Genomic DNA, 14,512 nt, shown 5'->3' on the forward strand with positions numbered 1-14,512 from the left:
AAGTTGAGATTTTTTTGTGCATGTTATCCATTTAGCTAAATTTGTTTCATGGTTGTTGTTTTAAATTTATTTACATATTGCAGTTCCGTTTCCCTTTAATGTGTCTTTATTTATTTATTTATTTATTTATTTTTGCCTGCTCTCGATTTGCGCTTGTCACTCGAGTCTGACTCTAGTCTTGCTTTGTCCAGTGCTCCATTTCTCTGCCGGTTTTGACTGCTCGTTTCAACCCAGCTCTGCCTGTTCCCTCTGACGACTCTTCGGCTCGCTGACGTTCTACCCGCTGCCGACCTCTGCCTGGATTTGGTTTTCCCGGTTTTGAAATGTCAACCCGAACCTGTGGGGGCTTGCTGATCCATTATGTATATTTTCTGTTTATTCAATACATTACCAGTTTATTCAATAAAGACAAATAACAGCCTTGCTTCCGAGTACTTAGTTAACCCGACACAAAAAGCGGGATCGTTTAAATTCTTTTGCAGTGGGCCGCGGAAACATATGTGTTTGGCTGTGTGGGCCGTGAGTTAAAAAAGGTTGGAAACCACTGGTCTAAATGAAGTGCAGGCTGAAAATGTGCTCGCAAGTGGTATGTTGCTAAAAATGACAGTAGTAATGAAGTAATAAATGACAAAAAGGAGGGAAATGTTGGAAATTATGCTTGTTGCCATTTATGTATTGCCTGTAAGTTTGCAGAGCGACACTTAGGCTGCTCAGGAAAGAGTGCAGGTCAAAGTGCACAAAACATGTTTTTATGCTGAACACAGAGTTTCAGTTCAGTTAAAGCTATTCCGAAATAGATGTTGCGAAATCATTTCTGTCTGGGGTGTCTCACCCCTAGTTCTTTTACATGTCCCCTCGTGCCTATTGGACTGAATGCCCCATCCCCTAAATAAGCGTTCATCTCTTTCTCTCTCTTCTCTGCCATTCTCTCTCTCTCTCTCTCTCTCTCTCTCTCTCTCTCTCTCTCTCCCTCCCTCCCTCCCTGTACAGCCCATACAGAGGGTGTAGTTTCCTCATCGGGCTTGATGACCACTGCCTGAAATGCGGCTCCGTCACGCTTAGAGCTTTGCTTTCGTTTTACGAAAGATGGAATGTTTTACGAAAGATGGAACGTTAGTAGCAAAGCACTTTGCCAGGTTATGGGAGATTAACTTTCGACTGGAGCCTCTGTGAATGTAAGCTGAACGCCATACTGAACTAAAATCCGTAAAATCCAAGGCAGGCGGTAAAGCAGTATAGCAGTATAACCGGGCAGCAGGTGAGTAGACAAGAACTTGATAAAGCGTGATAAAATCCGTAAGATTCAAAGCAGACGGTAAAAAAAAACAAGAAAAGTTTCAGGAAAAAGAACAAAACTTTCTAACAAAAACTATTTTACTAGAAGTAAGTAGTAAAATAAGATATAATAAATAATAAAAAAGTAAAATAGTAAACTAGTAACAATTGGTAGTAATAGACTCAGAGGGAGAAGTGGTGGGCAGTCGACGCCAGCGTCCTCTCCCGATGATTATCCTGGTTTACTCCGCAAAGCTTCCAAATAACCTTGAGATTAATCGTTTTTCAATTTTTAATGTTCACCCTAAATAACGAACTGAAAACATCTAGCAGTCTGTGCCGTAGACAGAATTCATTCCGGATTTTTCACGAGGTGGTCTCATCATATTACTTTTCAACTTGCTCTTTGTAGAGTAAGCTGTCTGTGAAGGGCAGCCACCCATGGTGGTGCCCAGGGAGTTTGGGGGGGGGGGTCGACTACCCAGTGTATGTGTGCGTACGGGGGGGGTCCAAAAAATCTGTAAATTGTGCGTACGTACTAAAAGTATGGCCCCTTAGCTCACTGAGCCACATGCTGACCACAATATCTGCCACTCAGTGTTTTAGGAAATGTTGTATATTTTATGTTCTTGTGGGACCTAGATTAATTGAATTTAAATAGTCTCCGAGTTATTAGAGTTTTGTTTTTTTAGGTTGGGCTGCTTCTTCGTTTATTTGTTTACCTACTTCATCCTGGGCAAAAAGCCAAAGAGCAGATGCTTTCACAGGCTTTGTGTTCAGCTACTTCAGTTTGTCGTGGAAACTCTGAGGAAAGTGAGTTAAGACAGCGAGAGTCTATAGCCTTGGTAGTCTACAGCAGGTGGAAACATGTGTATCAGTAAGGAGGTTCCAAAGATAAACAGGAATGGAAGGACCTGGGAGAGTGACCAATGTCGCCATCTGAACCAGAGAAAGGCTAAAATGATAGAGATTACAGAATGATCCCCTCAGACAGTGCTGCAGATCTGCTGGGAAAATCTGTGGGGATTATTCTGTTTCAATATGGGATTATTGACAACATTATGTATTCTTCAAAACTACAGACCAAAAGGAGAAGTAGCAGGAGAAAAGGAGGAGCAGGAGGTGGGGAGTGAGTGAACATCATCATGACACACCGATAAAAACCCCATGACCAGCAGTTTCAGTCACTTTTGTCTGAGGCTCATAGTTTGACTCAACATCCAGTAGTGCAAAATGGTAATAATTTCTCATAAAACAAGTAATTTGCAAAGGTAAATTTTTGTGTCTATTTTCTGATTTCCTGCACTTAATATTTTTTTACAACCTTTTTCTGTTTAAATATACTTTTATTTCTTTTACGGATGTTTTCGTCCAGAGTAAGATGTAGTTAAGGGCTTAGCAGTGAAGTCACTCTACAAGAATTGAATCCGCGACCTTCCAATCCTAACCACAGAGCCCTCACCCGCTGAGACACCCAGCATACCAACTGAAATCTGGGAGGACGAACAAACCACAGCCCTGAACAAACAGGTAAGAAGCCTATACATTTATATTAGGCGTGTAAATCGTAAGCTTTGCCATGATATGATTCGATCTCGATTTTGCGAGGCAGCGATTCTATATGTGGAAATATCTGAAATGTTACTGCAGTTGCATTCAGAAATAAATCATATACATTTTTAATGCAGTGATACTGTTATGACTGGTGATATCTCAACGGGAAGGAAGGCAAGGGAGTCCAGGATACAGGGAAATACTCGGGGTTTAATGAAAGTCGGATACGAACAGAAGCACAAACAGACATCTACGGCTAGAAACGTTAATGACAGACCTAGGGAACCGTACTCAAACGCGGACTGAAATACAGAGGAACAATCCTTCCTAACAGGAAACAGCTGGTCACAATCGGGACAACGCACAAGGTTAATGAGGGAGCGTGGCACACGAGAGGGTTGTAAGAGCAAGTCATGACAGATAGTCATACAGAGAGATGTTGAAAAAACTATACATGTCTGAAAAACACAAAAAAATCTGCACAAGAAACATTCTGTCTTGTATTTAAATAGATAAATACATTTATAGTAAAATCAAGGACAAATCGCTAAATTGTTTAGATAGATACTTTATTGATGTGTTGTGTAGAGGGTGGCTGACATTGTCTATGATAGACAGCAATCAGAGTCCTTCAGAGTCCTTCAGAGTGGTTCAGAGTCCTTCAGAGTGGTTCAGAGTCCTTCAGAGTCCCTTTTCTCCGCCGCTCACATGAGGAGATCCAGCTCCATACTGTCCACATGGCCAGTTCTCCTCAGCAGCCGGTCCAACATCCCTCCTCTTAATGCTGACACCCCCGCAGACCACGGCATAGACGAGAACACTGACAACAACAGACTGCTAGGCTGTACTTACACTCTGGAAACATAGGAACATACTAAACTGCATATAATGTACTGTAATGTATTGGTCTGTACGCTCTGCTAAGGTGATCGAGTCGCTAAATTGCTTTGTGCGGGAGATTTTTTCCACAATTTCTTTTCAGTAGCATTTTGGCATGTTGTTTGCATGTTCTCCCCGTGTCCTCGTGGGCTTTCCTCCAGGTTTTCCTCCCCCCACAGTCCAAAGACATGCTGAGGCTAATTGGAGTTGCTAAATTGCCCGTAGGAGTGCATGTGTGAGTGAATGGTGTGTGAGTGTGCCCTGCGATGGGCTGGCCCCCCATCCTGGGTTGTTCCCTGCCTCGTGCCCATTGATTCCGGGATAGGCTCCGGACCCCCCGCGACCCAATAGGATAAGCGGTTTGGAAAATGGATGGATGGATGGATTTTGGCATATTGTCATGGTTTCATATTATTGTAAAAAACCCATAATTCTGGCTGCCGCAATGTTACCGATTACTCCATAGCTTATTACTAGTAAACACAACCTACAACCGGATACAAAGAAGCAATTCCTTTTGTTTCCTTAAACCTTTAAAAATCCCACCATATGGCACCCACTCAGTCTCCAGGACAGCCACAGCACTGGACCGAATGCTACACACTCGATAAATTCCAGATACACGAGTGCAGTTCAATCAGGACATCAGACCACTGCACATGACAGTGGAATCTAGCAATACAGTCCAACAGTAATAAGGAACACAGGCTCACTACCCTGTCCATCCCAAGTTAATAGTTCATGGGAGTTTTACACAATAATGTCCTGAGGGCAGAGCAGGTGGGTTCAAGCAACTAGAGGAGGTGGGACCAACCAATCAGATGTCTTGGTCCCGTCCTCTAGTTGCTTGGATCCACCTCCTCTACAGTCTGATTCGTTTTCTCTCTGAACCAATCATTTTTCATTCTGCCCACAGAACAATTTTGTGTAAGTAAAACTCCTACAACCAAATTAATATATTTAAGTACATTCTTCTGCTCCTGGCAGGCAAGACCCTTCCCAGGAGATGTAGAATTTTTGAGGATGATGGCTACTTTAAAAAGGATCAGTATCGTTTTAGCCATAAGAGTCAAAATGCTTAGATATATTGGCAGCATGACAGTGTAAGCATGTTCCTGATGTACAAAATTCTGAATGATAGTCGGTTCCTACTTTCTCATTGTCACTGACTGATCATTCTTCTTTAGCAAACTGATACTTAGTCATGTCAAAAAAAAAATTATTACAGTGGGAAACTACATAATCAACAAGACTAAAACAACTGAAATTTGTGCCTAATTATGACAATTCTAAAAAATCATTTGCATAAATCTATTAAAACATTTAGAAATTTGCGTGAATCAATGAGAAATGACATCCTGCTGTGTAGAAGTGACATTATGGTGTGGGGATTACACTTGTTGCACACACACACATGTCGGGTATACTTATCCTTATGGGGCTCGCTCATTCATTTCTGTGGGAAAAATGCTAACGCTAAAAAAAAGCAAAAAAAAAAAAGTTTTTGCATTTTTAGTCTTTTCATTGCAGTCACAGATTTTTTATTAAATTCAGTTTCCCCTCCAGGAAACTGCTCCCCATAAGGGAAAAAAACAGAGCTGCCCTTTCTCTCCCCCCATATCAAACCAAAACGTCAGATCCATTTCAGAAATTTGAAGAACATCAATGCGGTATGCCCTGGCCCCTAAATTGAGTTTCCCCTTATGGAGACCAGGAAATATTCATTCTTGTGGAGACATTGTGTCCCCATAAGGTAAGGCATACCCGCTCTCTCTCTCTCTCACTCTCTCACACACACACATACACACACACTCACACACACACACACACACACACACACACACACACATAGATATCTTGTTGTACACATGAGTGTATCTATTAGTATCTGCTGTTGCTAAGTGGAACAAGAGAATTGGACGTATAGGCACATATGATTTCGCAACATCTATTTCGGAATAGCTTTAACTGAACTGAAACTCTGTGTTCAGCATAAAAACATGTTTTGTGCACTTTGACCTGCACTCTTTCCTGAGCAGCCTAAGTGTCGCTCTGCAAACTTACAGGCAATACATAAATGGCAACAAGCATAATTTCCAACATTTCCCTCCTTTTTGTCATTTATTACTTCATTACTACTGTCATTTTTAGCAACATACCACTTGCGAGCACATTTTCAGCCTGCACTTCATTTAGATCAGTGGTTTCCACCTTTTTTCAACTCACGGCCCACACAGCCAAACACATATGTTTCCGCGGCCCACTGCAAAAGAATTTAAACGATCCCGCTTTTTGTGTCGGGTTAACTAAGTACTCGGAAGCAAGGCTGTTATTTGTCTTTATTGAATAAACTGGTAATGTATTGAATAAACAGAAAATATACATAACGGATCAGCAAGCCCCCACAGGTTCGGGTAGACATTTCGAAAACGGGAAAACCAAATCCAGGCAGAGGTCGGCAGCGGGTAGAACCTCAGCGAGCCGAAGAGCCGTCAGAGGGAACAGGCAGAGCTGGGTTGAAACGAGCAGTCAAAACCGGCAGAGAAATGGAGCACTGGACAAAGCAAGACTAGAGTCAGACTCGAGTGACAAGCGCAAATCTAAAGCGCAAAACACATAGATATCTTGTTGCGTAATAATAAAAAAGATACGTGGCAAATGCAATTCAAAATGTCACAACACAAGTGAAATGTGCAGTACAGCACAAGGCATGATGGGTTTTATGTGTTTGCAGATCTGATATTAGTGGAACTGAAGACTGTATTCACACTAAGTGCCAATGGCAGCAGCATCGACAGGAGAAGTGGGTGGCAGAACTGCAGAGCGAGAGGGACCTCTTCACATTCTCACTGTCAACGTTAATGGACTGAAAGAAAAGAACGGGAAACCAAGAAAAAATGGCAAAAAACTCTTAAATGAATCTGAAAAGAGTGAGGTTGATGTTATTTTCCTAGGCGAGACTCACATTGGAGAAAATGATACTGTGAACGTATATGAGAAGGATTGGACAATATTCTTCACACGCTATCATTTCAAGTCCAAAGGAGCTGCAATTCTGGTGAACAAAAAAAGGGACTTCAAGCTTTTAGAGAAAGAAGTTGATGATAATGGCCGTTATGTGATTGTGAGTTGCTATATATCAGGAACATTTTGCACTTTTGTAAGTGTGTATCACCGCAGTGACGAAAGACGACTACTCAGGGAACTGTCTGAAAAAATAAAGCCGCTGTACTCTGATATTCTAGTGGTTGGGGGGGACTTCAACACTGCACTTGATGAAAAGAAAGACACAACGAGTAAATCTGACAATTGTAATCATAAAGACATAAGGATGGAGCTGCAGCCCTTCCTCGATAAACATGACCTTACAGATGCCTGGAGAATGAAGCACCCTGAGGATCGAAAATACACTTTGTTCAGAAAAAGGTCAAAATTCAGGTTAGACTACGTTTTCATTAATTCTGACGTATGCGACCTGGTCCAAGACTGCAAAATCAACAAAGACAACATATCTGATCATCGGTCTGTTTCACTCTTTCTTGATTTGAAAGATCTTCAGATTTTTTCTTGCACAGTGCATGACCTGCCAAGAGATGAAGTCCTTACAGAATTATGCTCTGACGTTATTCTCTTAACAAAGGGGGAGGCTGAACATGAAGACTATATTAATAAAATTAAAGAAGAAGAAGGAAAAACGAATTGGATTGTGCTCTGGTCAGATCACAGTAACGCTGCCATCCTGGTGACAAAGAGACGAAGGGGCATAAACATTTTATTCACTGCTTATCATAAAAATTACGTGATTTTGCACTGCAAAGTCTTAGGCATGCTTCACACCTTTGTAAGTGCATGTCATCCAACTGAAAAAATATTTCAGATCATGTTAAAAGAAATAATGCACAGTTATTCAGGAAGGATTGTGATTGGTGGAGACTTCAAGACCTCCGGCCAAAAAATTAAGGAATTGATGAACGCAAATAAGTTTAACATACTTGAGCAGGGATCCATGCAGTTGTCCTACTTTATTCATGCTCAGTTAGGAAATTCAGATTGTGAATTCAAAGAGCAAAAAATACTGGATCAATCATATTTTTTACTGATCCTTCATTTGCCAAAAATGAAACCAGAGAATTTTCATAATATCACTGAGTTACTGGGAAAACTTAAAATTCACAATTGCTTCTCGGTTGCTACAAATAATAGTAAATGAAAAATAATATTAATGAGGAAAACATTATAAAAGACTTCTCTGTCGGTCTTACATACTAAAATAAGTTTAACCAAATTATTCCCCGCAGACACACAATTTCAGATTTTTGCTACAAAAGTGCCTGTCGGATTTCCATAGGCTGCACCTTACAGTGGCTGCTTACAGAAAGGTGCTAAGCAGTGACTGCCTTTCAACAATGATGCTGCCCACATTCTAGAATGGCTACATAGCCTTTGATACATCATGTCCTGCCCCGATCGTCCGCTCCTTCCGTGTGCCACGCCCCCTCGTTAACCTCGTGCGGATTCCCCGTGTTCACCGGCTGTTTCCTGTTGCTGTCATTAGTTCAATGTATTTAAGTCCGCATTTAAGTTTGTTTCCGCAGTCCAGTCATTCTGTCGTGCGATATGCGGGACGCGGAGAGGAGACAGAGGAGCGGCAGTCAGGGCATGGGAGAGCAAGGGGTTTAATCAAAAGGGTTGATAGACGAAAGCAAACACGCATTGACTTTACAATGAACAAACTGAAATTGAACTGATTTGTCGCTTTGTCATTATAGGCTACTGTGTCTGTTAATTTGTTGGGATATAAAATTTTGAAGGATGCAAATATGTAACACCTTGTTGTAAAGATATTTTTATGCATTGTGTACTATGAGGAGCAGGGATGCACTTTTATACAAGCTGTGCCTGTTGTGTGTGTATATAACTGTACTATCACTCTGGAGTCACCGTCTGTGAAATATAAATGTAGATGTAAGTAACCTGCTGTCCCTGGTATTATAACTCCTGCCTTATTGTTTAAGATCGCGGTTATGGACGCTTCATGTTTACCTGGGATGTACAAAGTGTGTGGGGGGGGGGGGGACAAATATATTCATTCATTTCTGTTTCTTCTCTTCACAGCAAACGCACACACACACACACACACCCTGATCCTCACCCAACAATCTGACTTATTTCCTTTTGCGTTTCCTCATTTTTCAAATGAATTCTAGATTCCTAATGCAACTAAAATTAACATGAATTGAAATGTCAATTTCAATGTGTTTCACAGGGGCCTGGCCAAGCAAACAGCTTAACACTGATAGTGACAAATTCTAATATTTCATACTTGAATGGGGTTTTGCCATTCAATGCACTGTGCAGGAATTCATCTTAAGCGCTGCAGATTAATATACCTAAATAAATTAGCGAACAGCGCCGACTATTGGCAGAAAATGAAATTAAATATGAATGACTCAAAATATGAGTAAGTGATATTATGAACAGTGCTGGATGAAGCCAGTGTGGACCTCCAGTTCCTCCCCCGCATTTCACCAACCAATTTCAATTTTTCTCTGTGCCTCTACATGTTTCTTGACTTCCTGTGACGCTAATGGGTCTCCAGGTCATTTATCCATCAGTTCGCCAATGACATTGTGCTGGTTCCAAACACCATAATACCCAGTTAGATGAATACTAAAAATATGTGCTACAGTACACCTTAAAAGTGATGAAAATCCATCCATCCATCCATTTTCCAAACCGCTTATCCTACTGGGTTGCGGGGGGTCTGGAGCCTATTCCGGAAGCAATGGGCACGAGGCAGGGAACAAGCCAGGATGGGGGGCCAGCCCATCGCAGGGCACACTCACACACCATTCACATGCACACCTATGGGCAATTTAGCAAGTCCAATTAGCCTCAGCATGTTTTTGGACTGTGGGGGGAAACCGGAGTACCCGGAGGAAACCCACACACATGTAACCCAGGCGGAGACTCAAACCCGGGTCCCAGAGGTGTGAGGCAACAGTGCTAACCACTGCACCACCATGCCGTGTTGAAAATCCATCTTTGTGAAATTCTGATTTTATTTTTTAACCTTTAATATTTGCATTTAATTATACCGCACAACAAAGTTTTTGTTTCTTGAACAGCATTGGGTGTTCCTCATAGATGGCTGCTGATCACTTTTGATCACCAAATTTGCACATCACGTACCATTTCATTGAAATTTTCAGTTTTTTTTTTTATGTATTTATGTCAAAAATTTTTGTTTCTGGAAGAGACCTATAAACAATGTTTTGTACATTTTAAGAATGGAATCAGGCCAGGATGGAAACTGTTCTGTGGAAGTTTGCAGCCTGGACATTCCTGGACAGGCCGGAGGCAGCTTGACTACCTCAGCAGGCTATAAAAGTGGCTTGCATACACAGAAGCTGCTCATTGGGTTAATGTAGACCTGATAGTGTGTATGTATTGTTTCAGAATGTAGCATTGCCTCAGTAGCAATGTAACAAGTAAGTTAGATACTATAGACATTTGTAGGATGATTGGTGTTAGTCGATATGTCTCGTTAATGTTGTAACAGCTGCGATACATTCTGTTATATTTTTGCCGAATATACTCTTGTTAGACGAAATAGGTGAAGAAACTGCAATGCAGGGAACTAGCAGGGACAATGATCCAGATTTTGAACCGTACTCCATTTTGAACCGTCCATTTGAACGTGTGTGGTGCTGAGTTATCACCTGCACCAGGTTCTCATCCCTGAGGTGGTTTGTAGTGTGGTGGGTGTGATAACACACTATAATCAGTAAATGCCCCTTACCTCCTCCTCCCTCATCAGGTGATCCACATTTATTAACACAGTCAGAATTAAATGATTGTGAATACAGGAATGGTGTTTGCTGTCACCAAGTATGTAAATTTATGCTGACTACTGTTGGACATCGCAACCTGATGCACCTGACACTGAATACAAACAAAAATCAAGAACAAAACACTTCAAAGTTTGTCGAACTTAATAGCGTATGAGAATTATAAATGTGATGAAATACGTTAATGCCAGTAAACTGTCTAGTTTGTATGTGATGCAGCAAAACCAAAACTATATTTGTGCATACCCACCAAGTACCTGTCACAGTCAGCAAAAACCTTTCAGGAAGCAAAACTTAAAAAAAAAAAAAATGTTGTACAGTGTAACCAGATCACATCCAACGGGCCATCGCTAAAAGCAACACGCCCTGAAGGTTTGAACCTGGAGAGTATGTAGAGATATTAATTAACTGGAAAAGGTGACGTATCACTGCAGTTTAAGATGAAAGCTGGTGCGGAGGCAGGCGATTTCCTGGGTGCCACTGGAGACGGTAATCTGGGCTTCGTATTCTCCGTTAGCGAGGAACGACGGCAGCTCGACGTCGCTAATGTTCCAGACGGTGGGCGGCAGGTGAAGCACCACCTGGAAAAGTAAGGGGCAGGCTGTTAGACGGCTGTTTCATGCTCATTACAGAAAGAACTGTTTCTATCAGCCCACGATCATGTCTCATACTCACTATTAAAATATGTCTGTCCTGTGTTTTTATGTAATTAATGTTCTCTATAGCACCCCGTCCCCCTCATCTCAGGGACCCAGGAAAGGGCCCAGGGGGGGTGATTCTCTGTAAGCTAGTTCCATGTTTTTAAATAAATCTGCATTTTTAAATCCTGGTTTAATCCTGGGTCTGCTGGCAGAAGGTTACGCTGCGCAGCAGGTTGCTTCCAGGTTCAAAATTTCTAAGACATAAATATAAGGTGAAGCAGGAAACAGTGGGAACAACCAGAAACGAGACAGATTCTGATGCCAAAGATGACTGTCAATGTCACTGGCATTGAGAAAAACAACTTAATGAATAAAAATACATAATAGATGGTGCTGTAAGCAATTAGATCTGGAGCTTCCTAGATCTGGCGGACGGTCTGGGGAATCTTGGGATGCTCTGGGCCCTTCTAGCGGTTTGGGGTCTGCCACTCTCCGGTCACCGGGGGTCCACTCCTGGGTGGGGGGGGGGGGGCACTTTGTATGTATGGGCCTTCCTTCAATCATCCTGCAGTGTCGGTAGGGGGACATGCCGGGTGGCTGCGATGGGTGGCTATCCGTCCTGCCGGTGGGTGGGCTGGGGGGACCGGGGCCCCTCCGGTGTGTGGGGGGCCCTCTGCCGGGGGGCGCGAGCTCCCGGTTGATGGGGCCCTTCAGCCCTGGACCTGCTTGCCTTGGTGGAGGGGTCGTGGGTGGGACTGGGGGGCTCTCTGCCCATCCCCTCTCTGCAGGCCTCCTTGTACGGGGGTTGGCGCCCCCTTAGTCCCTCGCGGACTCCCTCTCAGGTTGGGTGGGTAGTTGTCTCGGGGACGCGTGACCGTGGGCCCTTATGCCATGGGGGCGGCAGGGTGGCCTCGGTTGCCTGGTTCCCCCTGCCTTCACCTTGAGAGTGGGGGGGGGGCACTGTCACGCCCCCCGATGACATGAACTACCAACATGTCCAATGACGTTTTACTCGCAACTTCACTTGGTGATTGATGGCTGACCATGAGGTGACACTCCTCTGGTCGTGGGTAACTTCAGTGTGACTACAGGCACTGACAGGGCTGGTTATGAGGATTGTGTCGGTCCCCATGGGTCTGGAGACAGAGGTTCCATGTTCCTTGACTTCAGGGGCTGCAGGTTACTAGGTCCTGGTTCCAACACCCTAAGTCATAATGCTGGACTTGGTACTCCAATGCTGGTGGTGCGGCAAAGGAGATCAATCACATCGTGTGATTTGGCAGGTGTCCCCTCCCTTTCTGGGAGACTGAGAGGCGGGGACCTGGCCGGGGCCTACCACGCTGGGGTGACGGTGGAGGAGTGACTTGGGAAGTCACTGGGGAGGTCATTAGGGAAATCAGGGAGATCCCCGAGGGGTCCCATTCGAGCTCCTCCTCCTCCTCTGAGGAAGCGGCATCTGCTCACACTAACAAGCAAAGCGTCACTCTGCCCTCTACTGGCAACTGTGAGGATACCTTAAACTATTTCCCATTCCTAATTAAACATACATACATTATAAAGGCAACACTTGTCCATTATAACTCAAATAAAAACATTCCTTTAAATAAAATAACATCTCCTTGGTGACATAAACATACCAAAATTATATAAAATTGTGTCCACACATTTTGTGGGCGTCACACATCATCCCAACTGCCTGGAAATTGGGACTTGTAGTCCTTCTCTGGTAAGTGAAGGGTGATTGCCTGGATTATGGCAGCTACAGGGGGATAACACTGCTCTGAGTGCCGGGAAAGGTCCATGCTTAGGTCTTCCTTAACCGGATCCATGATCACTTGTTTGCCTATCAGTGGCCAGAGCAGTCTGGTTTTACACCTAAGAAGTCTGCCATCGAACGCACCTGGTACTGATGATTCTCACTGAGCACTAGCGTGAATTTCGGTGAAATCGGTGATCTTCATGGAGTCAACGGAAGTTCTGATCAGGGCTCTCGAACGGACTGAGTAAGGAGTCCGAGTGTCTGGGATTGTGAGTGTCCTGAATTTAAACCAAGATCCAGGCCTTTAATGACTTCTTAGGCACAGCCATCAGTAGTGTGTCTGTCTGCGGGGAGAATGTCGACCTCGTCCAGAGATTCACTTACCTGGGTAACAACATTCATGTCTCTGGTGACTCTTCCTATGAAGTCAACAGAGGGATGGGAGGGCATGGGGGGTTCATGAGGTCACTACAAAGAGGTGTGTGGCTCCCAGCACCTGTGCAAGAGGACGCAGGTCCAAGTCGTTACAGTCCTGGTCCTCCTTGTCTTGCTGTGTGACTCGCTCGCCAAGCTGACCTGACCTGATCAGACCCGATTTGAGGTTCAGAATGTTCATAATTGTGTGCTGATCAGGACCTGTATGGAATCACTGGTTTTTCCAGCCTGTCATTATTTTGCATGAGTGTGAATGAGCTCAGCTGACGTTTTGTTCCTCCCTGGTTGCTCCACCAAGCTCCACAAAGCTCCCTAATAACAGTGAGATTAATCACGCTGCACCCATCTCCACCCCGACTTCAGAGAGTAAGTAGAAATATGAACATTGTTTCAAATCAAAACTGAACTTCAATAGTCATTTTCCTGGTTCACCTTAAATAAGAGACTGAAAACATCTAGCAGTCTTTGCTATAAGCTGAAATCATTCGGGATTTTCCATAAGGAGCCTCACAAGGACCTGAGCAGGTCATCCGGCTTCTACTCTAGTCTAAAAGGATACAAAAGTACCACATCTGTCCATCATAACCTTACATAACAGGACATTAAGAGGTCAAGCCCAATTTTGGTTAAGCTGGACACGAAAAGCCATAATCTTGCAGGAAAACATCCCTGCAAGACTTTGTTTTGGTTTTTCTTATCGTGTACCTAGAGTATGGAATAGTCTTCCTGTTAGTGTAGTGCAAATAAAACCCTGGGTTCCTTTAAATCAGAGCTAGGTGAGATTTTAACAACTCTGAGCTATTAAGTTTTCCTCAAGCGAGCGTGAGGGGCAGAATGGCCTCCTCTCATTTGTAAATTTCTTAAGTTCTTCTTACTGTATGTTCTTATGTTCCCACAGAGGGTAAGGCAGTCTGAAGCTACTTGCAGGACTGGGAAAATGTCATAGAAGGGAAGGCAGGACACTGAAATGTTCTTTGTTATTCCCCCAGGTAAATACTCCCAGTATCAGGAAAGCCGATGAACACACAACTTAACCATCAGAATTCTGTTACTCTGTTAAATTCTGTTAAATTTGATGTGTTTAGGGCTCATAGCAATGCAAGAGAAAACAGACAGTC

General features: G+C 43.3%; 2 protein-coding genes across 52 annotated transcripts in view; one reads left to right on the top strand and one right to left on the bottom strand.

Annotated features, from left to right (window-relative positions):
• LOC125740601 (NACHT, LRR and PYD domains-containing protein 12-like) overlaps positions 1 to 14,512 on the bottom strand; it is a 121,745-nt gene that overhangs the window by 57,683 nt on the left and 49,550 nt on the right. The window lies entirely within an intron of this gene.
• The window catches only part of LOC125740607 (zinc finger BED domain-containing protein 5), a 190,898-nt gene that overhangs the window by 5,312 nt on the left and 171,074 nt on the right, over positions 1 to 14,512 (top strand). For 8 of the 50 annotated variants that reach the window (XR_007397697.1, XR_007397698.1, XR_007397693.1 and 5 more), the window contains exons 1-2: positions 1,021 to 1,258; positions 2,358 to 2,805. Coding sequence is in view for 4 of the 50 variants with exons in the window: in XM_049012022.1 (XP_048867979.1) it covers positions 6,488 to 7,291 (804 nt within the window). In the remaining 46 variants the exon portion in view is untranslated. Of the gene's footprint in view, positions 1 to 191; positions 373 to 1,020; positions 1,259 to 2,357; positions 2,806 to 6,442; positions 10,841 to 14,292; positions 14,384 to 14,512 lie in introns of those variants that run through there. The other 42 variants (XR_007397704.1, XR_007397703.1, XR_007397705.1 and 39 more) reach the window with 30 other exon arrangements.

This window comes from Brienomyrus brachyistius, chromosome 4 (genome assembly GCF_023856365.1).
Source record: "Brienomyrus brachyistius isolate T26 chromosome 4, BBRACH_0.4, whole genome shotgun sequence".
Classification (NCBI taxonomy): Eukaryota; Metazoa; Chordata; class Actinopteri; order Osteoglossiformes; family Mormyridae; genus Brienomyrus; species Brienomyrus brachyistius.